This window comes from Salvelinus alpinus, chromosome 5, assembly GCF_045679555.1.
Source record: "Salvelinus alpinus chromosome 5, SLU_Salpinus.1, whole genome shotgun sequence".
NCBI classification, from domain to species: domain Eukaryota; kingdom Metazoa; phylum Chordata; class Actinopteri; order Salmoniformes; family Salmonidae; genus Salvelinus; species Salvelinus alpinus.
In genome coordinates this window covers 9,290,707-9,315,698 of record NC_092090.1, presented here as the reverse complement: position 1 = coordinate 9,315,698, position 24,992 = coordinate 9,290,707, and the positions used below count along the sequence as shown (strand labels likewise).

General features: G+C 43.1%; 2 protein-coding genes across 3 annotated transcripts; one reads left to right on the top strand and one right to left on the bottom strand.

Moving 5' to 3' along the window:
* Positions 1 to 2,651: 2,651 nt before the first annotated feature.
* sirt3 (sirtuin 3) lies at positions 2,652 to 7,789 on the bottom strand. Its single transcript, XM_071400496.1, has 7 exons — positions 7,495 to 7,789; positions 7,097 to 7,340; positions 6,625 to 6,857; positions 6,330 to 6,430; positions 5,943 to 6,104; positions 5,429 to 5,641; positions 2,652 to 3,188 (listed from the first exon to the last, which is right to left on the bottom strand). Exons 1-7 carry the CDS (start codon positions 7,589 to 7,591, stop codon positions 3,168 to 3,170), a joined length of 1,071 nt encoding a protein of 356 aa, XP_071256597.1. The 5' UTR covers positions 7,592 to 7,789; the 3' UTR covers positions 2,652 to 3,167.
* A 221-nt stretch (positions 7,790 to 8,010) lies between these two features.
* psmd13 (proteasome 26S subunit, non-ATPase 13) lies at positions 8,011 to 16,189 on the top strand. Of its 2 annotated transcripts, none has more exons than XM_071400495.1 (11): positions 8,011 to 8,270; positions 8,979 to 9,092; positions 9,228 to 9,283; positions 9,428 to 9,558; positions 9,743 to 9,914; positions 10,328 to 10,407; positions 11,038 to 11,163; positions 11,444 to 11,506; positions 13,085 to 13,165; positions 15,194 to 15,310; positions 15,592 to 16,189. In XM_071400495.1, the coding sequence occupies exons 1-11, from the start codon at positions 8,170 to 8,172 to the stop codon at positions 15,685 to 15,687; spliced, it is 1,137 nt and encodes a 378-aa protein (XP_071256596.1). In that variant the 5' UTR covers positions 8,011 to 8,169; the 3' UTR covers positions 15,688 to 16,189. The 2 variants fall into 2 exon arrangements, 1 of the variants encoding a protein (XP_071256596.1); XR_011674960.1 differs by having other exon boundaries at positions 8,046 to 8,270; positions 15,132 to 15,310.
* Positions 16,190 to 24,992: the final 8,803 nt, after the last annotated feature.

Below are 24,992 nucleotides of genomic sequence, written 5' to 3'. Positions count from 1 at the left end.
TATTAGTTTACGTCAGGATGATCCTCCTTCACTGGGTCAGTTATTACATCATATTGGTAGTAGTTTACTGGGTCAGTTATTACATTATTCTATCATATTGGTAGTAGTTTACTGGGTCAGTTATTACATTATTCTATCATATTGGTAGTAGTTTACTGGGTCAGTTATTACATTATTGTATTGGTAGTAGTTTACGTCAGGATGATCCTCCTTCACTGGGTCAGTTATTACATTATTGTATTGGTAGTAGTTTACGTCAGGATGATCCTCCTTCACTGGGTCAGTTATTACACATCTAGTGATTCTGTGTTTCTACTTTCAGCTCCATGTCTCTGTCAGCCTCTGTGTCATTTCACCCTACAGGAGATGGTGGTGGGCCTACCAACGCAGAAATACAATTACAACTCACAAAATGGACACACAATCTCTATTGATTAGAACAGATTGAGGTCTTCTGTTGGCGTGGGTTTCAGTGAGCAGGGCAACATCAGTACCTTCATTATGTGTGACAATCAATACTGTTAGCAGCCAATAACGTAATGGCTGTGGGCTACAACATAGATTAAACTCAATCTAATGGCTGTGTGCTACAACACAGATTAAACTCATTCTAATGGCTGTGGAGTACAACAGATTAAACTCATTCTAATGGCTGTGGACTACAACAGATTAAACTCATTCTAACGACTGTGGACTACAACACAGATTAAACTCATTCTAATGGCTGTGGAGTACAACAGATTAAACTCATTCTAACGACTGTGGAATACAACAGATTAAACTCATTCTAATGGCTGTGGACTACAACACAGATTAAACTCATTCTAACGGCTGTGGACTACAACACAGATTAAACTCATTCTAATGGCTGTGGAGTACAACAGATTAAACTCATTCTAACGGCTGTGGAGTACAACAGATTAAACTCATTCTAACGACTGTGGACTACAACACAGATTAAACTCATTCTAATGGCTGTGGAGTACAAGAGATTAAACTCATTCTAACGACTGTGGAGTACAACAGATTAAACTCATTCTAACGGCTGTGGAGTACAACAGATTAAACTCATTCTAACGACTGTGGACTACAACACAGATTAAACTCATTCTAATGGCTGTGGAGTACAACAGATTAAACTCATTCTAACGGCTGTGGAGTACAACAGATTAAACTCATTCTAACGACTGTGGACTACAACACAGATTAAACTAATTCTAATGGCTGTGGAGTACAAGAGATTAAACTCATTCTAACGACTGTGGACTACAACACAGATTAAACTAATTCTAATGGCTGTGGAGTACAACAGATTAAACTCATTCTAACGACTGTGGACTACAACACAGATTAAACTCATTCTAATGGCTGTGGAGTACAACAGATTAAACTCATTCTAACGACTGTGGACTACAACACAGATTAAACTCATTCTAATGGCTGTGGAGTACAAGAGATTAAACTCATTCTAACGACTGTGGACTACAACACAGATTAAACTCATTCTAATGGCTGTGGAGTACAACAGATTAAACTCATTCTAACGACTGTGGACTACAACACAGATTAAACTCATTCTAATGGCTGTGGCGGGGGATTCACAGTAGAGGAAGAGAGAGGCCAGTCAAACAGATTCAGACCAAGCTAAAAAACAGTATGATTAGAACATAATAAGTATTCATATTAATAAGGATCCGCTCACTTTTTTACATTTTCTTCTAAAATGACACACCCAAATCTAACTTCCTGTAGCTCAGGCCCTGAAGCAAGGATATACATATTCTTGGTACCATTTGAAAGGAAATACTTTGAAGTTTGTGGAAATGTGAAAGGAATGTAGGAGAATATAAATCTGATAATACAAAGAAAAAAAACAATATTTTGTATGATTTTTTACCATCATCTTTGAAATGCAAGAGAAAGGCCATAATGTATTATTCCAGCCTAGGTGCAATTTAGATTTTGGCCACTAGATGGCAGCAGTGTATGTACAAAGTTTTAGATTGACCCAATGAACCATTGCATTTCTGTTCAATATTTTGTATCAAGACTGACCAAATGTCAAATTCTGTCAGTGAAAGGAATCCACTGTGGTGTGACTAACCTATCTAGAGGTATTTATCAGCTAGTTAAGTTTCTCATTGCCTCGTTCCAATCACCTACTACTATTGAGAGAATCTGACGTCTGCTATATTATGTTCCGTACCCAATGTGCATCTCTTCGATGCAAACCTGTCAGGACAGTATAGAAACAAGTTCAATTATTAATGGTGTTATTTAACATTAGGATGGGGGGTGACAGGTAGTCAAGGCTGTGTAGCAGGGTGGAAGCCGTGGAAGGGCATTTCAAAGGGTCCTATAGTATGACCATCATCTAGTGTGTGTGTGTACGTACGTTGGGAGGAGAGGAGGGGGCGGTTAGCCATAGCCCTGGAAGATCTACCATTGTCCTCATCCTGTGACTTTCAGCAGCCATTAGGAAGTTCACAGGTCAATGGATTTGACCTTAAACAAAGTATAACTGCATTGATTGAATTCCATTTAATGAATCAATGACCTATTTGAGTTCAAGAGGGCTGAACGGAGTTCACAATACTGTACTTTAGCTCCATCTGGTGGTCACATGGGGGGACACATACACACACTAAGAGTTCCAATTGTTGCTCGGCTTTATTAGCAGCATAATCTCTTGTGACTGACAAAACAGAGTAGCTGATTTGGTTTGGAAGTGCCAAGATCATTAGCAGCATCGTGGTCTGCAGGTCTGGTCGATGACATTGACAACAAAACCAGCTCTGTACGGGTCTTTATGCTAATTATTTACTGCAAAAACTGCACATGAGACACAATAAAAAGCATAAAAGAATATGTCAAGATATTTACACATTTCACAGAAGACTAATAAATATAATCTATTAAACCAACCCAATACATTCCCAATTTGTACTAAATATCTTCCTCCAAAAGCCAGACAGGAAACCATTGCTGCCTCTGTGTTGTGCTGATTGTACGGTGTGTGGATCAAAGTCTGTTGAAGAGAGTTCATTTCATTATAGATCCTCTGCTGAGTAGACACTCTGCTGTAGTCCTGAGCTATGAGGCAGGTGGACTGAGGTGGACTGCAGCGGTGAGGCATTCTGAATGGTATCTTAAAGACACTGACCGTCTCATTCCTCCTTCTCTGTGGCCTGCGGATTAGAAAAAGAAGCAGAAGATCCACATAGTGGAGGTTGAATTTATATTTTGAAGAGGTCCTTTGTAGCTCAGTGCAATTCCAGGGTAGTGCTGCTCGATTCCCAGGACCACACGTATGTAAAATGGATGCATGCATGACTAAGTCACTTTGGATAAAAACGTCTGCTCAATGGCGTACATTATAATACATCAGGGATTCTTGAAAGATGGGAAATAAACTTTTTTTCACAAATATTTTTCTTAATATTACAAATTAATAGTCAACACCGTCAGACACCTTAAAATACATTACATTTGTACGTTTATTGTTCAACAAGTGTTTAAAGGCCTTGATTGTTTAATTCTAACATTCGATTATTCAAAAGCTGTTCTAGTGCCTGGACACAGCCCTTAGCCGTGGTACATTGGCCATATATCATAAACCCCAGAGGAGCCTTATTGCTATTATAAACTGGTTACCAACGTAATTAGAGCTGTAAAACTAAATGTTTTGTCATATGTGTGGTATATTGTTTGATATACCATGGCTTTCAACCAATCCGAATTCAGGGCTCAAACCACCCAGTTCGAGCCCTGAATGCTGATTGGCTGGCTCCGCGTTGTGCCTAAGAACGGCCCTTAGCCGTGGTATATTGGCCATATTCCACACCCTTATTGCTTAATTATACCATGGGCATTGTTGAATAGTTGTGATTGGCTTGAAGGGCATTCTAGAGAGTGTGCATTATTTCTCTATAATGCACGGTATATTTGCATGATAGAATAAATTGGCTATAGTTCATTCTTACATGTTCTATGTTTGAGCTGCTTTTGAAAGCAAACGTCCAATTGAAAATATTTTTGTCCATTGTTGAATTCGATTTTCATAATGGCAAGCTAGTACTGATGGTTTTGTTAGCTAAACTAGCAAGTCCGTTTGGTTACCATGGCAACTCCTGAAGCTGTCTAGTCAACTCGCTAGCTACTTCAGTGGATGTTGAACATATTTCTACCGGAAAATGAACACATTCCTAGCGGCAAATATGTTAAAATTATAGCTTTGGTATAAAAGGGATAATCAACTCGAGATTCTATACATTCTTTGGGAAAGAATGTAACTCTGTGAAAGGTCAGTTCCACTCCGTGAATACGCCTTCCACGTCGTTCATTATTTTCCATAGATTGTAGATTTGAATTTAATGTAAGGGACAAACTTCCTTTTGTTTTGTTTTATAGCGCTATATAATACTACAGGCTAATTTCATTAGCATTTTGGTATGTTTTTCTATATTCAGAACCTAAAACAAAATGTATAAAACAAACATTATCCCTTAGGTGTTGCACAGTAAGTACTTCAATAGTTGAAGTATATGTTGCAGAACGACGTATCTTAAGGGGGTTAGCCATCTATGACGGAGTTACGTATCTTAAGGGGGTTAGCCATCTGTGACGGAGTTGCCAAGTCACCGATGGAGTCGACAACAAATACTCAAAACAGACATATTTTTGCCTCTAAAAATAGAAGTTCAACACAAACATTTAGTAAAATATAGAAAGTAATTCATTAAAAAAATTGCCAATAAAAATATAAATCTATCAGATTTTTCAGACAGAATTGATGTCACATGAAAATCTGAGTAGTTTGTTTTATGGAGTTGACAAAAAATGTAAATGTTTATTCATTCAAGTGGTATACAAAGTAGCAATTTAGTTTTTCCTCAGGTGCTTCATGACTCTAAAATCTCATTCAAAAAAAAAAATGTTTTAACCAAAATTCACATCCTATCAGGGAGATGGAGTTGACAGTTTATAGTTGTGGCCATAGTGATTTGAATATTGTTTGTTTAATTCTATCAACATTTGAGAACTTTCCAGACCATGACTGGCCTTGTTGCACTCCATGTAATGAGGACATGAATAAGGGGTCCTTATGGTAGAGCTGTCCCTGCTCATTCCTGATTCATTTAGGATTTCAGACAAATCTGACTGAGTCGACCAAATCTCAAGACACATTTTTTAGTAATCACAGTTTTGAGAGAAATATTATTTAAAGTCAAATAACGCAACAATTTATTTTATTTTATACAAATACATTTTTCCTGCCGGACAAGGATTGTCTAGACTTTGAAGAATCCCTGATATATATTAAGTCTCTGAATGCTCTGAAAATCAGTGAATGCAAAGAACCCAGGGTTTAGGTGTGTTAAATGCGTACGTGACACGTGTGTAAATCATATGATTTCCCATAACCAACCTTCTTAGCATTGGCAGCCATGAGAGCCTCCAGCTGGTGCTTCCAGCCCAGGGCATCAGCCAGCATCTGCACCCCACCGACCACATCCCCTAGCTGGGCCACATCATTGTGTCGCGGGGTCCCCCAAGCGAAGGGCCCCACCAGGTCTCTGTTGATAAGCAGGCGAGGGACAGAGTCCCTCACAGCTCCGGCCAGACTGGCAAAGGGCTCCACCTAGTGTATTGACATGGAACAACATGCTGTTATAAGTCTCCAGTAAATAAATTATATATATATATATACACACACACACATATACCGGAGATATCTTTTATAGGACCCCTGGACTACTGAGTGAAACCCTGTCCTGCATGATTGACAGGTGAATAACAGGAGAATAGAGTGTTAATAACTGGTGTTAACACTGGTTTATAACATGTTTATAACATGTTTATAACTGTGAATAACAGCTTAATAACAGCTGATTAACATGTGTATAACATCTTAATAACACATGAATAGCAGTGTTCCTCACCTCCAGAGAGGTACCCATGATAATGAGGAGGTCTGCCAGGGGAAAGTCCTTCAGGTAGCTGAAGTAGTGAGGAGGTAGCTCCTCCCCAAAGAAGACAATGTCAGGCTTCACCACGCCCTTACAAGTGGGACACTTAGGGACTGTCCCCTTCATAATATCAGGCTAAACCAGGGACGGAGAAGCAGACAAACACACAGGAGGAATACAGGAAATCAAAACTAGATATATTTTAACAACAAGCCACTGCATCAAACTATTATCTTTCAAACTTTTAAGAAACTTTCACAAATGACAGTATCAGAGCTAGATGGATTGAAGTTCTCAATAATATGAATAAGTTATAACGGGGACATGCTCTTAGAATGGTGTGATAGTTAACCGACTCACACGTAGCTCCTCCCCCTTGTAGTCTCTGAGACACACAGTACAGGTAGCAGTAGCAAACGAGCCGTGTGCCTCCACCAGTTTCTCAGGGGGGATTCCTGCCACTAGAGTCACACACACAGTGAAACACAGCGAGTGAGAGTGAGAGAGAGAGGAGAGAGGAGAGAGGAGAGAGGAGAGAGGAGAGAGGAGAGAGGAGAGAGAGAGAGAGAGAGAGAGAGAGAGAGAGAGATGACAGGCTCCTGTGTGTATTATCTGAACTGTTTTTCAATATGGTCATACTAGTGGATGAACTTACGTCTCTCCAGGCCGTCGATATTCTGCGTGTACATTCTGAGGAGCTGGCCCTTGTCATGAAGGAGCCGTACGAAATAGTGTGCGAGGTTGGGTTGGTAGTTGCCTGGGTACAGCTCTTTGGCCAGAGCAAAGAAAGGGTTGGGGTTGTGATGGAAGAAGTTGATCTCGAAGATGGCTTCTGCGTAAGGAAGATTATACTGCTGGAGGTTGTCATAGAGACCACTGCCAGGCGACCTGTCCAAGGAAATTAGGGAGAAAAAGGTTTCCTACAAAGTCTGTGCATTCATTGTTTTCCTGACATGGATTTTCATTTGACTGAAAATCTCAAACACTTTCCAAATACTTGAGGTTGCATTTGATTTACCTTCTTCGTCCACTACAATGCAACCAATGGAATCATCCCAAAAGAGCAAAACTGCACCCTGCCCACCGGTCTAGTGCACCTCAAGCATTTAAAATATATCGGTGGTCACCTGAAGTCTGGGATACCACTAGGTGTGCTGATCCCAGCCCCGGCCATCACTATGATCCTCTTGTACTGTCTGCCTCTGATGTTCTTAATGAGGTCCTCTAGCGTCTGCTGCTTGGAGCCCTCCACTCCTCCTCTACAGAACAGTCCTCGAAACCCAGGCCACCAGACTGTCCTGTCTTGGCTTGGACGTAGACCGTGGACATCCCTTTGCCTTGGAGCAAGGAATAATGTTCTTTGCTGTTGATCTGAGAAGTTAATGCATGTAGTGAAGTTACTGAGTAACTAGTTACTATCCTCATCCATCATATTACCTGTAGGTCTATGCAATGTTCACATCAATCCCAACAGCAGCTTGCAAATCACAATTCCTTTCAATTATATATTTACGCTCTTACTTACGTTTCAGTTTGATGAATCTAGCTGTACTCGGTGTAATAATGTGATACAGACATAACCTGCCCTTGTGGACCAATGGGGAGGACATGAAATAAGTCATAGCTAGCTGCTAGAAATACACAGTATATTTGTAGCTTTTCTAGAGCCGCGTCTTCATTTTGGAAGCAGGCAGTTTAAGCGCATGTTTTTACACAAGAAGAACCATTTCAATAGCACAACTCTCCTTAGCTTTAGCTACGTTTCATAAATCACAACATTCGCTCAGTAGTCTGTTGTTGCTCTGATTACCTTTGAACTCGTGACGACTTCTGATTATACCGTAAAATATGTAAAATTATATTACAGTTTAGAATAAACAATTTAAATATAAGTGCTCACTGTCATTATTTTATAAATTTTAAAAATCAGTTTGGTTCACTAATATCGAGTAATTAAACCACTTATCGTGATTACATCTAAAAAATATATGGGGTAATAAAAACACGTAAAACACGTAAACGCGTATTTGTTAGAAACATTACGGTAGACATTCCTGTGTCAGCTCAGCTCCCATGATTCTTTGCGTCTAATCGTTGCTTCTGGTGCTAGCTGTACAGTTAGCTAGCTAGGTACAGAAATTATAGATAAAAGTTGTCAACACGTTTCTCATTCGGTATCTAAATCAAACCTACCGCGACAATGAAAGATGTTACCGGGTACCTCAAAACGCAACAGAGCATGAGCTCAACTCCGGAGATGGCATCGGAATGGCACACACTAGAGGAGTTTTACAACAAAAAGTAAGGATAGCGTCTGTCTACGTTAGTTAGCTTTTGTATGTCATTCATGCGCTGAGTCATGGAGTTAGCTTGCTAATGCTACAGTAGCTAGCTAAACACCAAACATCAATGAATGACACACAAACAATCCACCAACTGTGAATTGTGTAGAGTGGAACATATGAAATATGTTTTATTCGTAACATGTGACAAACGTTCCCGAAATGTATTGTTATGATAGTCGTCATGTCCACAATCTTCCCTGATGCTATGCGGTTAACGGTTGCTAAAATGCTTCAGTAGACAGGGAGGCTAGCTAATTAGCCAATGTTAGTTAGTTAGCCAGTTAACGTTAGTTTTTTTTTGCGTTTAGGGACTTTTGATTTTGCAATCTTGCAAGGCCGTAGGTATTCATAGTCTCCGTCTTACCTTCGTCTATCGACAGGTAGACTAGTGGTTAGAGCGTTGGACTAGTAACCGAAAGGTTGCAAGATCGAATCCCCAAACTGACGAGGTACAAATCTGTCGTTCTGCCCCCTGAACAAGGCAGTTAACCCACTGTTCTTAGGCCGTCATTGAAAATAAGAATTTGTTCTTAAGTGACTTGCCTAGTTAAATAAAGGTTAAATAAATCTGACCAGCTTGCCACTAACCCCATTCAGTGCATTATTGTTTCTTATTCATCATGTAATGCTAGTACCTAACCATACCTCGTCTTTCCATTGACAGGTTGTGGCATCAGTTGACCCTAAAGCTCACAGACTTTGTAAAAGACCCTTGCTTTGCCACAGGAGATGGCCTCATACAGCTGTACGATAACTTCCTCAGTGACTTTGACCACAGGTAGGACCAACACCAACCTACAGTAATAACTGCTTCTCTGACAATTGGAATAGTAGCTAGAATTACAACACAGAGAGTCTAATCTCTGGGCGTTCAGTTGTTTCCTTTCTTTCTCCATCTCTCTGTCTTTTCTAGAATCAACCCCCTGTCTCTGGTGGAGATCATCCTGTATGTTGCCAGACAAAAGACAGGTAAGAACACAGTCGTGACATGCAGTCTGTAGTCCTATCACCTCCTTCTTCGCTGATGCTAAGTAATTGACCTTGAATCCACTCAGATACAGCATGTATCCACTCATGGGATTTCAACCAGCTCAACCAAGTTCTCCTTTTCAGATCCTAAAGATGCTATCACTTTCCTTGAGAAGACTAAGGAGAAGGTGAAGAGCAACGATGAGTCGGTCATTCTGTGCAAGACATCTATTGGAGCCCTAAAACTGGAGATAAATGACCTTCCAGCCACAAAGGTAACACACTGTCTGGGCATACAGTAACTTGTAGGAAAAAAACCTGGAAAACAAACATCTCAATGGAGACCTGTCCCAAGACGGCAGTAATCAAAACAATTAAAAGCATACAATAGGTTACTGTAGCCAGATGTACATTTCAATCCAGTGTATATGTATGCAAACCCTGCCTTCCGTCCTGCAGATATTAATTGAGGAGGTGGAGGAGACGCTGAATAACTTGCCGGGTGTGACGTCAGTCCACGGGCGATTCTACGACCTGTCCAGCAAATACTACCGCATCGTGGGGAACCATGCCTCTTACTACAAGGACGCTCTGCGCTACCTCGGCTGTGTCGACATCAAAGACCTGCCAGGTAACATCTGTTTACAATGTACAAAGGCAGTATGTTGCACTGAAATCATACAGCAGAATTTAATGTTGGTTAAATCACAAAAAGAAATTTTTTACAATTGTTTGAAGGCGTTATTAGTTTTTTGTGTGCTAGTACTCACTAGCTGTCATAACTGATGAGGTCTTTATGCTAGTACTCACTAGCTGTCATAACTGATGAGGTCTTTATGCTAGTACTCAGTAGCTGTCATAACTGATGAGGTCTTTATGCTAGTACTCAGTAGCTGTCATAACTGATGAGGTCTTTATGCTAGTACTCACTAGCTGTCATAACTGATGAGGTATTTATGCTAGTACTCAGTAGCTGTCATAACTGATGAGGTCTTTATGCTAGTACTCACTAGCTGTCATAACTGATGTCTTTATATCCATCAGAGACAGAGAAGCAGGAGAGGGCTTTCACACTGGGTCTGGCTGGACTCTTAGGAGAAGGAGTTTACAACTTCGGAGAGCTGGTAAGTACCCATCACCACCCTCATGATAGTTGTGTTTCCCGGGTGGTGCAGTGGTCTAGGGCACTGCATCGCAGTGCTAGCTGCGCCACCAGAGTCTCTGGGTTTACGCCCAGGCTGGGCTGGGTTCGCACCCAGGCTCTGTCGCAGCCGGCCGCAACCGGGAGATCCGTGGGGCGACGCACAATTGGCATAGCGTCGTCCGGGTTAGGGAGGGTTTGGCCGGTAGGGAGGGTTTGGCCGGGAGGGATATCCTTGTCTCAGTATGTAAAAAATGTAATAAAATGTATGCACTCTACTGTAAGTCGCTCTGGATAAGAGCGTCTGCTCTTGGCCGGTAGGGATATCCTTGTCTCAGTATGTAAAAATGTAATAAAATGTATGCACTCTACTGTAAGTCGCTCTGGATAAGAGCGTCTGCTAAATGACTAAAATGTAAATGTAAATGTGTTTTTGAGCTATCCTCCCATTTGGTGAGATATTAGCCTGTCTGATAATAAGCATCAAGCAGCCATTTAAAGCTAGTTTTGGCTGAGCTACAGCCACAAAAGTTTGGGCTCAAGTTTTTCCTTCGAAGCACCAGATGGCTTTGACAGCCTTTGTTTGACAGTCTGCCTCTGCTTGTGTTTTTAGCTGATGCACCCAGTACTGGAGTCCCTAAGGAGCACAGACAAGCAGTGGCTGATAGACACGTTGTACGCCTTCAACGGAGGCAACGTGGAGAAGTTCCAGGCCTACAAGTCTGCCTGGGGAGCGCAGGTAACCAGCACAACTGGCTATAGTACGGCCTACAACAGTCGGTTGAATGTATCTATGGAAACCATCACTGCAATAAATAAAGAGCGAAAACTATTGTAGCTCCCGTTGTCTCTTTCCAGAATGTGTTGCTGTTTATACACATGGACGTGGTTTTGTTGAGGCGCTATGATTTTAAAAATGATAATGCAAGTTAATAATGTTTCAATACTCACAGAAGATTAGAAATCACCTGTCATTAACCAACAAACACAAGTCATTTCAACGTGTGTCTGTGTTGCAGCCTGACCTGGCAGCCAATGAATCCAAACTGATGCAGAAGATTCAGCTGCTGTGTGTGATGGAGGTGGGTTCTCTTCACTGTCTCTCTGTGTGTGATGGAGGTGGGTTCTCTTCTCTCTGTCTCTGTTTCTGTGTGTGATGGAGGTGGGTTCTCTTCTTTGTGTGTGATGGAGGTGGGTTTTTCTCTCTCTGTCTCTGTGTGTGATGGAGGTGGGTTTTTCTCTCTCTGTCTCTGTGTGTGATGGAGGTGGGTTTTTCTCTCTCTGTCTCTGTGTGTGATGGAGGTGGGGTTTTCTCTCTCTGTCTCTGTGTGTGATGGAGGTGGGGTTTTTCTCTCTCTGTCTCTCTGTGTGATGGAGGTGGGTTTTTCTCTCTCTGTCTCTGTGTGATGGAGGTGGGTTTTTCTCTCTCTGTCTCTGTGTGTGATGGAGGTGGGTTCTATCTGTCTCTGTCTGTGTTTTATAGAGCAGGAGAACTGACGGTTGAGTACGGAAGGTTTTACTTTTCACAATGAATGTGATATGTGGTTGTTTTATCCAAGGGTTGGAACTGAAAACTGAAAAATAACGTCATATTTTTAGAGGAACAGAATCTGAACCGAGAACGAAAGTGATCTATACTGTTCCGGAACAGAACAGATATTTTGAAAGCATGGGAACCGGTTAATACCGTTCCTTTTAAATTTCGGGTATTTTTTCTAGTCCCACAAAAACACAACAAAGTGGCTATGCAAAGCCCTCCCTCACTCAGAAACGCCTTCCAGTGTCTGCCTGTCAGATGATCTTTACATTTACATTACATTTAAGTCATTTAGCAGACGCTCTTATCCAGAGCGACTTACAAATTGGTGCATTAGAGATTTTTTTTTTGGAGCATCTTTGCCAGTGTGTGTGAGTGTGTAGGCTACTGTAGCCCCTCCCCCCCTGAAGCATAGGCTACTATAGCCTACTGAGGTTACAGGCATGATTCAGAAGAATGGCCTACATTTATCAATGCTAATTAATGATACTATAGTTATCACGTTTCACATTGGATGTATTAACTACAAAACGGTAAAACGTATATTTTTTTAAATTTTATTTCTGGTGCCGCTCTGTACACACAAGCTAGTTAGCTCTGGTCCAACGTTAAACCAACTCTCCGAAGTTCAAAGACATTTAATGTTCCTCCATAGAATCCGCTCCTCTGTAGGTATAATTCTCTGGGTGTAATTCAGATAATGTTATGTCATAAGATGCCCAGCGCTTCAAGCCTCCTCCTCCACCGTCTCTCTCTCTCTCCCCACCCGCCCAAATTTCAGTCGCTTCTCGCGCCCTACAAACAATAGTTTGCCCCGCAAGCTGCTCTGTTCACACTGATTGGTGAAGTCATTTAATGTCGAGCTTCACACTGATTGGTGAAGTCATTTAATGTCGCGCTAAATGTAAAAACCTATATAAAATAATGGTTCAGAACGGGGAAAAAATGGAAAATAAATTTGTTTCCAACACCTAATTTTTACCGACTTTTACCAACTTACTGTTGAATGCACTGATTGGTCAGTCTCTGTGGATTACAGCGCCTGCTTAATGACGAGGATAAATGTAAATGATGCGCTCAAACAGCCCTAACGTGTCTACCTCTTCTTCTCTCCTCCGTCTAGATGACGTTCACTCGTCCCGCCAACAACAGACAGCTGACCTTCCATGAGATTGGACAGAGTGCCAAGATCCCCGTCAACGAGGTCAGTTGGTCATCAATCCACCAATCGTATGTCACTTATACCAAATCATTAGTATCTGGAGTCTTCTAATGAACATAGGTCTGTATCCGTGGTCACCTGGTCCACAGGTGATTTCCCAGCACAATAACATTTAGTTGAGTCGGTGCTTTATTGTCTGGAACTATAGGCCTACACATCCTGTAGCTCCGCCTCCAGGGTTGCTGACAACTGGGGTTTATCTGGAGACCAGGGTTGGTGACAACTGGGGGTTTATCTGGAGACCAGGGTTGGTGACAACTGGGGGTTTATCTGGAGACCAGGGTTGGTGACAACTGGGGTTTATCTGGAGAACAGGGTTGGTGACAACTGGGGGTTTATCTGGAGACCAGGGTTGCTGACATCTGGGGGTTTATCTGGAGACCAGGGTTGCTGACAACTGGGGTTTATCTGGATATCAGTGTTGCTGACAACTGGGGGTTTATCTGGAGACCAGGGTTGGTGACAACTGGGGGTTTATCTGGAGACCAGGGTTGGTGACAACTGGGGGTTTATCTGGAGACCAGGGTTGGTGACAACTGGGGGTTTATCTGGAGACCAGGGTTGGTGACAACTGGGGGTTTATCTGGAGACAACTGGGGTTTATCTGGAAACCAGGGTTGGTGACAACTGGGGTTTATCTGGAGACCAGGGTTGGTGACAACTGGGGTTTATCTGGAGACAACTGGGGTTTATCTGGAGACCAGGGTTGGTGACAACTGGGGTTTATCTGGAGACCAGGGTTGGTGACAACTGGGGGTTTATCTGGAGACCAGGGTTGGTGACAACTGGGGGTTTATCTGGAGACCAGGGTTGTTAACAACTGGGGCTTATCTGGAGACCAGGGTTGGTGACAACTGGGGTTTATCTGGAGACCAGGGTTGGTGACAACTGGGGTTTATCTGGAGACCAGGGTTGGTGACAACTGGGGTTTATCTGGAGACCAGGGTTGGTGACAACTGGGGTTTATCTGGAGACAACTGGGGTTTATCTGGAGACCAGGGTTGGTGACAACTGGGGTTTATCTGTAGACCAGGGTTGGTGACAACTGGGGTTTATCTGGAGACCAGGGTTGGTGACAACTGGGGGTTTATCTGGAGACCAGGGTTGGTGACAACTGGGGTTTATCTGGAGACCAGGGTTGGTGACAACTGGGGTTTATCTGGAGACCAGGGTTGGTGACAACTGGGGTTTATCTGGAGACCAGGGTTGGTGACAACTGGGGGTTTATCTGGAGACCAGGGTTGGTGATAACTGGGGGTTTATCTGGAGACCAGGGTTGGTGACAACTGGGGTTTATCTGGAGACCAGGGTTGGTGACAACTGGGGTTTATCTGGAGACCAGGGTTGGTGACAACTGGGGTTTATCTGGAGACCAGGGTTGGTGACAACTGGGGTTTATCTGGAGACCAGGGTTGGTGACAACTGGGGTTTATCTGGAGACCAGGGTTGGTGACAACTGGGGTTTATCTGGAGACCAGGGTTGGTGACAACTGGGGGTTTATCTGGAGACCAGGGTTGGTGACAACTGGGGTTTATCTGGAGACCAGGGTTGGTGACAACTGGGGGTTTATCTGGAGACCAGGGTTGGTGACAACTGGGGTTTATCTGGAGACCAGGGTTGGTGACAACGGGTTTATCTGGAGACCAGGGTTGGTGACAACTGGGGGTTTATCTGGAGACCAAGGTTGGTGATAACTGGGGGTTTATCTGGAGACCAGGGTTGGTGACAACTGGGGGTTTATCTGGAGACCAGGGTTGGTGACAACTGGGGGTTTATCTGGAGACCAGGGTTGGTGATAACTGGGGGTTTATCTGGAGACCAGGGTTGGTGACAACTGGGGTTTATCTGGAGACCAGGGTTGGTGACAACTGGGGTTTATCTGGAGAGTTGATTGTAAACTGTTTGAACCTCCTGACTGGGTCTGATTGTGGTTCTTGTCCCCTGCAGGTGGAGCTGCTAGTGATGAAGGCTCTGTCTGTGGGTCTGATTGTGGTTCTTGTCCCCTGCAGGTGGAGCTGCTAGTGATGAAGGCTCTGTCTGTGGGTCTGATCAAAGGAAACATTGATGAGGTGGACCAGAAGGTTCAGATGACCTGGGTGCAGCCCCGAGTACTGGACCTGCAGCAGGTAAATACATACGCCTTAACACATTCATATTCACGGGCCAAGGAATAATAATCAATCTATGAGATACACTGGTTCTCAGGGGCTGGACATGACTCCTGGTTTGGACCAGAAACAGGGAATATTCTGTTTTACTATAATGTCCTGTGTAACACAAGACATTGAGACCAATCCTAGTTTTAGTTAAAATAAGTGGCTTTGAACTATAGAAATCATCCTCGAGATATAGAAAAGCTTGTGACTGTTAACCTTTGACCCTGACTCTCTTCCCTGTCCCTCTTCAGATCAAGGGCATGAAGGACCGGTTGGACGTCTGGTGTGGGGATGTGAAGAACATGGCTGTGTTGGTGGAACAGCAGGCCCACGATATCCTCACCTAGACAGGCCTCCTCCCTCTGGTTTAGCCTCACCTAGACAGGCCTCCTCCCTCTGGTCTCCCCCTGGTCTCCATGGCCCTGTCCAGAACAACCCCCTAACCTCTAGACACTTGTAGAGATCAGAGAAGATTTGATAGGTTTATGCAGTATGATGATAGTACCTTGCCCTCTGATAGGCTAGGTAGAGTTTTGACCATGTTGCTGACACCAGTCAGATCCTCTCAGACAAGGGTCTAAGGTGGAGGTGGCAGATTTTTCTTCTGGACAGGGCCTTTCTCCCAGCCTGTTCACCCCTAGAACAGACACCTTTAACAGACACCACCACAGGAATCCTCTCTTCATTCCTCTACCTACCGATCTCCCAGAAGGACTGATGCATCCAACTTTTTCAGTTTTTTTGTATTTGTATTTTTGTTGGGGTGCTGTGTACGTTCTTGTTACTCTATAGCAGTAAATAAATAAAAGAAAACATTGTTGAATTTTTAAATAAAAATTACAAATGCTGGTTGATGAAACATTACACTTCAAGCATGAATTGTGGATGTGACTGTGTTTCAGATCTATTGGTTATATTGACTAATAGAATGACACGGTTTCCCCAACCCTGGATCCTGAGGTACATTTAACCAGAAGATTATATTGTGTTTAGGAGAGTTGTAACAACAAGCCTCTGAGTTGACAGCTGCTGAAATTACATTCAATGTTCTCAAGGAATGTTCCAGATCACATCCTCTGTTACACCCCGCTCTGCCCATATGCCATAACAGTATGTGGTTTCCAAGACATCCAAATACATACCATATCTAATACACTCAAGGTACCTTCACATTAAGGTCAGTCCATCTGGCTAACAGTTGATTTAATAGTTCTATAGAAGCAGATAGAATGTTATGCTTCTGGGGGGTGAACCCAGGGGTTCATAAGGTCCAGGACCAGAGGGGTGTGGTGAACCCAGGGGTACATGAGGTCCAGGACCAGAGGGGTGTGGTGAACCCAGGGGTACATGAGGTCCAGGACTAGAGGGGTGTGGTGAACCCAGGGGTTCATAAGGTCCAGGACCAGAGGGGTGTGGTGAACCCAGGGGTACATGAGGTCCAGGACTAGAGGGGTATGAACCCAGAGGTACATGAGGTCCAGGACTAGAGGGACACTGTTCATATTATTGATATTCCATCATTTCAGTTATTTTCTATTCATCTCTTCAACTACTGTGCTTAAACGCCTACTGATATACACTGAGAATACATCCCAAACATTAGGAACATCTGCTTAACATTGAGTTGCACCTCCTTTTGTCCTCAGAACAGCTTCAATTCATCGGGTCATGGACTCTACAAGGTGTTAAAGCGTTCCACAGGGATGCTGGCCACAGTTGTGTCAAGTTGGCTGGATGTCCTTTGGGTGGTGGACCCTTCTTGATACACACAGGAAACTGTTCAACATTAAAAAGTGTTGCAGTTCTTGACACACTCAAACCCATGCGCCTGGCACATATTGCCATACCTCGTTCAAAGGCACTTAAATTGATTGAAGTGGATTTAACAAGTGACGTCAACAAGGGATCATAGCTTTTACCTGGTCAGTCTATGTCATCGAAAGAGCATGTGTTCCTAATGTTTTGTCCACTCAATGTAAACGTAGGTGCTGATTTACCATTTAACAAATAATTACATCGATGCATTGCATTTATAGATACAGTATTATGAATATCTATTAATTCAATCTTAATGAAGGGTTTTCAGAAAATGTCTACAGGAAATCTATTGAGCTAAATTAGTCTTAGATTCTCCCTGAGGTAAAGGAACAGCAACCAACAGCGAGAGGAGATTGTGACAAACACACCCACCAGCTCACTACTCTGTTCCAAGGTGATTCATTAAAGTCTTCCATTCAATCAATACATTTTATGAGGCCAGACTGAATCCCGGAATTATCAGGCTATGAACTACATAACCACATTATCAGGCTGTGAACCAATGTACATAACCACATTATCAGGCTATGAACTACATAACCACATTATCAGGCTATGAACCACTGTACATAACCACATTATCAGTCTATGAACCACTGTACATAACCACATTATCAGGCTACGAACTACATAACCACATTATCAAAATGCCACCTTGATTATCATCGGGGAAACATTGGGGTGATTTAAAAAAAATATGTAATTGAACACCTTGAAACTGTTATGAATTCAAATAATACAAAATTGATGTGAAAACAGAAAACAAATTTTAAAAAAAACGGAAAACGTTTGATTTTCATCAGGTATTTAATAATTATCAAAATTATTAGATAATCTTAATTTATGAAGATGCCCTTGCTTTTATTTTAATGCACTTTATTAAATTAAGAGAGAAAATGTTGATAATGTGTGGTTCTTATCCAATGAAATGGTTCCGACTCTCCCAGTAGCTTTCTATTGGCAGACAGCGACGGACGTGGGAGGTTCTGATTATCTGCAGTGTTGTCAGTGGGAATTGTGTTCTTGACTGTTGGTGCATCTCAAATAGCCCCCTATTCCCTATAGAGCCCGATGGTCCCTGGTGGAAAGTAGTGTACCATATAGGGAATAGGGTGCCGTTTGAGTCGTACGCTGTGATTTCATCTCTGTTAAATGGCTACATACTGAACACAGTGTAATTACAGTTTAGCTACACATTATTACACCGTGCATACAACCGTTACCTGTGTGCAGCATCAACAATTTCAAGGATTTGCAAATAAACTACAACAATAATTTTAGGCTGGTAGGTGTAGTCACAATCAATGAGTTTGTTTAACACAAAATCAAAAGGCCAACATGCTGTAAACAGGAAGAACAATCTGTACCTACACTATAATCACCCTGTTGTACCGGCCTAATGGAACTACACATGTTATTACCAGTATTGTGGTCATATCATATGGTTTTCCTTGTCTCTTGTCTTGTGCCACTGTTATTTATTATACACTGCTCAAAAAAATAAAGGGAACACTTAAACAACACAATGTAACTCCAAGTCAATCACACTTCTGTGAAATCAAACTGTCCACTTAAGGGGGGAGAGAGAGGAGTGTGGCGAGAGAGGAGTGAGGGGGAGAGAGAGGAGTGAGGGGGAGAGAGAGGAGTGAGGGGGAGAGAGAGGAGTGAGGGGGGAGAGAGGAGTGAGAGAGGAGTGAGGGGGAGAGAGAGGAGTGAGGGGGAGAGAGGAGTGAGGGGGGAGAGAGAAGTGTAGAGAGAGAGGAGTGAGGGGGAGAGAGAGGAGTGAGGGGAGAGAGAGGAGTGAGAGAGGAGTGAGGGGGAGAGAGAGGAGTGAGGGGAGAGAGAGGAGTGAGGGGGGAGAGAGAAGTGTAGAGAGAGAGGAGTGAGGGGGAGAGAGAGGAGTGAGGGGAGAGAGAGGAGTGAGGGGGAGAGAGAGGAGTGAGGGGGGAGAGAGAGGAGTGAGGGGAGAGAGAGGAGTGAGGGGGGAGAGAGAAGTGTAGAGAGAGAGGAGTGAGGGGGAGAGAGAGGAGTGAGGGGAGAGAGAGGAGTGAGAGAGGAGTGAGGGGGAGAGAGAGGAGTGAGGGGAGAGAGAGGAGTGAGGGGGAGAGAGAGGAGTGAGGGGAGAGAGAGGAGTGAGGGGGGAGAGAGAAGTGTAGAGAGAGAGGAGTGAGGGGGAGAGAGAGGAGTGAGGGGAGAGAGAGGAGTGAGAGAGGAGTGAGGGGGAGAGAGAGGAGTGAGGGGAGAGAGAGGACAAGACAACAAGATGTGGAATAAGTCAAGGGGTGTGAACACTTTCTGAAGACAATGGATCGTATGATGCACAGTAAAGATCTATTGATCCTCTGACATGCAATTGGCCAGAGAAGAGCAGGAGAACTCCAACTAAAGGTCATGTCAGTCGGAAGTCATCTCATCAGTTTGTCAGCTTTGTTTTATTAGAATGATATAAATACAGAAATTAAGTCCAAAGTACACTTTACGAATCAGAGAATTACAGACACAGAGCCACTAGTATACAACAAAATACATAGATGGCTTAAAGAGGAGAAAGGGAGAGGACGGAGAGAGAGAAATGAGGGTTGTAGAGAGAGGAGTGTGGAGAGAGAGGAGTGAGGGGGAGAGAGAGGAGTGAGGGGGAGAGAGAGGAGTGTGGAGAGAGAGGAGTGAGGGGGAGAGAGAGGAGTGAGGGGGAGAGAGAGGAGTGAGGGGGAGAGAGAGGAGTGAGGGGGGAGAGAGAGGAGTGTGGCGAGAGAGGAGTGAGGGGGAGAGAGAGGAGTGAGGGGGAGAGAGAGGAGTGAGGGGGAGAGAGAGGAGTGAGGGGGAGAGAGAGGAGTGTGGAGAGAGAGGAGTGAGGGGGAGAGAGAGGAGTGAGGGGGGAGAGAGAGGAGTGTGGTGAGAGAGAGGAGTGGGGGGGAGAGAGAGGAGTGAGGGGGAGAGAAAGGAGTGAGGGGGAGAGAGAGGAGTGACGGGGAGAGAGAGGAGTGTGGAGAGAGAGGAGTGAGGGGGAGAGAGAGGAGTGAGGGGGAGAGAGAGGAGTGAGGGGGGAGAGAGAAGTGCAGAGAGAGAGGAGTGAGGGGGAGAGAGAGGAGTGAGGGGGAGAGAGAGGAGTGAGGGGAGAGAGAGGAGTGACGGGAGAGAGAGGAGTGTGGAGAGAGAGGAGTGAGGGGGAGAGAGAGGAGTGAGGGGGAGAGAGAGGAGTGACGGGGAGAGAGAGGAGTGAGGGGGAGAGAGAGGAGTGAGGGGGAGAGAGCAGTGAGGGGGAGAGAGAGGAGTGAGGGGGAGAGAGAGGAGTGACGGGGAGAGAGAGGAGTGAGGGGGAGAGAGAGGAGTGAGGGGGAGAGAGAGGAGTGAGGGGGAGAGAGGAGTGAGGGGGAGAGAGAGAGGAGAGAGAGAGAGAGACAGAGAGAGAGAGGTAGAGAGGCGAGAGAGAGAGGAGAGACAGACATTTGAAATATCTAAATTATTTTGTGTAATGTTTACTGTTCATTTCTGATTGTTCATTCCCCTTTTGTTTATTGTCTATTTCACTTGCCTTGGCAAACATACAATGACTGTACAAAAGACACAGACTGACCAGATGAATCCAGGTGAAAGCTATGATCCCTTATTGATGTCACCTGTTAAATCCACTTCTATCAGTGTAGATGAAGGGGAGGAGACGGGTTAAAGAAGGATTTTAAAGTCTTGACACAATTGAGACAAAAGATTTACATGCCTTTAAACAGTGTATGGTAGTAGGTGCCAGGCGCACCGGTTTGAGTGTCAAGAACTGCATTGCTGCTGGGTTTTTCACGATCAACAGTTTTCCGTGTGTATCAAGAATGGTCCACCACCCAAAGGACATCCAGCCAACTTGACACAACTGTGGGAAGCATTGTAGTCAACATGAGCCAGCATCCCTGTGGAACGCTTTCGACACCTTGTAGAGTCCATGACCCGATGATTTGAGACTGTTCTGAGGACAAAGGGGGGTGCAACTCAGTATATGACATGTGTTGCTAATGTTTTGTACACTCAGTGTATGTTTCCCATGCCAATTAAGCCCTTCAAATTGAATTGAAAGAGACAGAGAGAGGGAGAGGTGTGAAACAGGGAAGGGACTCAGGGGGTATGCTAATTTGGTATAGAGCAGACCTATCTCACTCCATTAAATTAATCAAAACAGGAACATTTTACATTTGGCTAGAAATTCAAAAGGAAATGATCTTAACAGAGAAAATTGTCCTCCTGTGTGCTGCCTATATCCCCCCACTAGAACCCCCTTCTACTCAATACCCATCCGGGATAACTGTCATCAGAAAAGCTGACTAGCATAGCCTAGCATAGCGCCACAGGTAAATAATATAATATAATATCATGAAATCACAAGTCCAATACAGCAAACGAAAGATAAACATCTTGTGAATCCAGCCAACATGTCCGATTTTTTTAATGTTTTACAGCGAAAACACAACATATATTTATGTTAGCGCACCACAATAGCCCAAAACACACCGCCATTTTTTCACCGCAAAGATAGCTTTCACAAAACCCACAAATAGAGATGAAATTAATCACTAACCTTTGAACAACTTCATCAGATGACAGTCTTATGACATCATGTTATACAATACATTTATGTTTTGTTCGAAAATTTGCATATTTATAGCTACAAATCGTGGTTTTACATTGGCGCCATGTTCAGAAATGGCTCCAAAATATCCAGAGAAATTTTAGAGAGCCACTTAATCTAACAGAAAAACTCATCATAAACTTTGATGAAAAATACATGTTGTACATATAATTAAAGATACACTGGTTCTTAATGCAACAGCTGTGTTAGATTTAAAAAAAAATAACTTTAGTAAAAAGCACAGCATGCAATAATCTGAGACAGCGCTCAGCCATTCTTCCGCCATGTTGGAGTCAAGAGTCAAAAGAAATACGAAATAACATCATAAATATTCCCTTACCTTTGATGAACTTTCATCAGAATGCAGTGCCAGGAATCCTAGTTCCACAATAAATCGTTGTTTTGTTTCATAATGTCCATTACTTCTGTCGAATTAGCAACTTTGGCTAGCAAAGTGTCCAAAGAACTTTGCGCTAATGAACGAAAACTGGTCAAACTCAGTTGAGAATCAATCTTCAGGATGTTTTTCTCATATATATCCAATAACGTCCCAGACGGAGCATTTCTTCGTGTCTATCTAACAATTTGCAGACAAAGATATGACATACCCAAGTGCGTGGCCAAATACTGGCAATATGACTGACCTGTCACTCCAAAGGCTCTCATTCGGTCCCACATCAGGATAGATACTTCATTCCACGTTCTACTGCCTGTTGACATCTAGTGGAAGTCGTATGAAGTGCATACATATCCATAAATATTAGGCAATTGAATAGGCGATGCCTTTCACAGCGACCCATTTCAGAATTTTCACTTCCTGTTTGGAGGTTTGCCTGCCAAATGAGTTCTGTTTACTCACAGATATAATTCAAACAGTTTTAGAAACTTCAGAGTGATTTCTATCCAATAGTAATAATAATATGCATATCATATGATCTAGGACAGAGTACGAGGCCGTTTAATTTGGGCATCATTTCATCCAAAAGAGAAAATGTCGCCCCCTATGTCTAAGAAGTTTTAATGAAGACAGCTTCTCCATCCTAGAGGGGGAGATCAATCATTTCCAGGCCCAGGGACATGTACTAGTCTGTGGTGACCTAAATGCCAGAACCAAACAAGAACCTGACACCCACAGCACACGAGGACAAACACCTGGAGGTGACAGCATTCCCTCCCCCATATGCCGCCCTAGACACAACTACGACAACATAACCAACAAAAACGGGTCACAACTCCTGCAGCTCTGTCGCACGCTGGGTATGTACATAGTCAATGGTAGGCTTCGAGGGGACTTCTATGGTAGGTACACCGATAGCTCATCTCTTGGCAGTAGTACTGTAGACTACTTTATCACTGACCTCAACCCAGAGTCTCTCAGAGTCAGTCCACTCACACCCCTAACAGACCACAGCAAAATCACAGTGTACTTGAACAGAGCAATAATACTTAATCATGAGGCATCAAAGCCAAAGGAACTGAGTAATATTCAGAAATGCTATAGATGGAAGGAATGTAGTTTGGAAACCTACCAAAAAAACAATTAGGCAACAACAAATTCAATCCATTTTAGACAACTTCCTGGACAAATCGTTACACTGTAATTTGTATTTATTTATTTTATTTAACCTTTATTTAACCAGGTAGGCTAGTTGAGAACAAGTTCTCATTTACAACTGCGACCTGGCCAAGATAAAGCAAAGCAGTGCGACACATACAACAACACAGAGTTACACATGGAGTAAACAAACATACAGTCAATAATACAATAGAAAAAGTCAGTGTGTGCAAATGAGGTAAGATTAGGGAGGTAAGGCAATAAATAGGCCGTAGTGGCGAAGTAATTACAATGTAGCAATTAAACACTGGAATGGTAGATGTGCAGAAGATGAATGTGCAAGTAGAGATACCTGGGTGCAAAGGAGCAAAATAAATAAATAAATAGCGGTATGGGGATGAGGTAGTTGTATGGGCTGTTTACAGATGGGCTATGTACAGGTGCAGTGATCTGTGAGCTGCTCTGACAGCTGGAGCTTAACGTTAGTGAGGGAGATATGATTCTCCAGCTTCAGTGATTTTTGCAGTTCGTTCCAGTCATTGGCAGCAGAGAACTGGCTGAAAGGCGGCCAAATGAGGAATTGGCTTTGGGGGTGTGACCAGTGAAATATACCTGCTGGAGTGCGTGCTACGGGTGGGTGCTGCTATGGTGACCAGTGAAATATACCTGCTGGAGTGCGTGCTACGGGTGGGTGCTGCTATGGTGACCAGTGAGCTGAGATAAGGCAGGGCTTTACCTAGCAAAGACTTGTAGATGACCTGGAGCCAGTGGGTTTGGCAACAAGTATGAAGCGAGGGCCAGCCACGAGAGCATACAGCGTAATAGCGAAGGTGTAAACTTGGCAGTAGAAAATCTTAACAGTATATTTGACCTCTCAGCTTCCCTATCAAATCTAAAAATCTCAAATAGAAAACCGAAGAAAATGAACAACAATGACAAATGGTTTGATGAAGAATGCAAAAACCTAACAAAGATATTGAGAAACCTGTCCAACCAAAAACATAGAGACCCGGAAAACCTGAGTCTACGCCTTCACTATGGTGAATCACTAAAACAATACAGAAATACACTACGGAAAAATGAGGAACAGCATGTCAGAAATCAGCTCAATGTAATTGAAGAATCCATAGACTCTAACCACTTCTGGGGAAAATTGGAAAACACTAAACAAACAACAACACGAAGAATTATCTATCCAAAATGAAGATGTATGGGTAAACCACTTCTCCAATCTTTTTGGCTCTATAACAAAGAACAAACAGCAAAAACATATACATGATAAAATACAACGTTTAGAATCAACTATTAAAGACTACCAGATCCCACTGGATTCTCCAATTACATTGAATGAACTACAGGACAAAATAAAAACCCTCCAACCCAAAAAAGCCTGTGGGGTTGATGGTATCCTCAGTGAAATTATCAAATATACAGACCACAAATTCCAATTGGCTATTATTAAACTCCTTAACATCCTCCTTAGCTCTGGCATCTTCCCCAATATTTGGAACCAAGGACTGATCACCCCAATCCACAAAAGTGGAGACAAATTTGACCCCAATAACTACCGTGGGATTTGAGTCAACAGCAACCTTGGGAAAATCCTCTGCATTATCATTAACAGCAGACTCGTACATTTCCTTAGTGAAAACAACGTACTGAGCAAA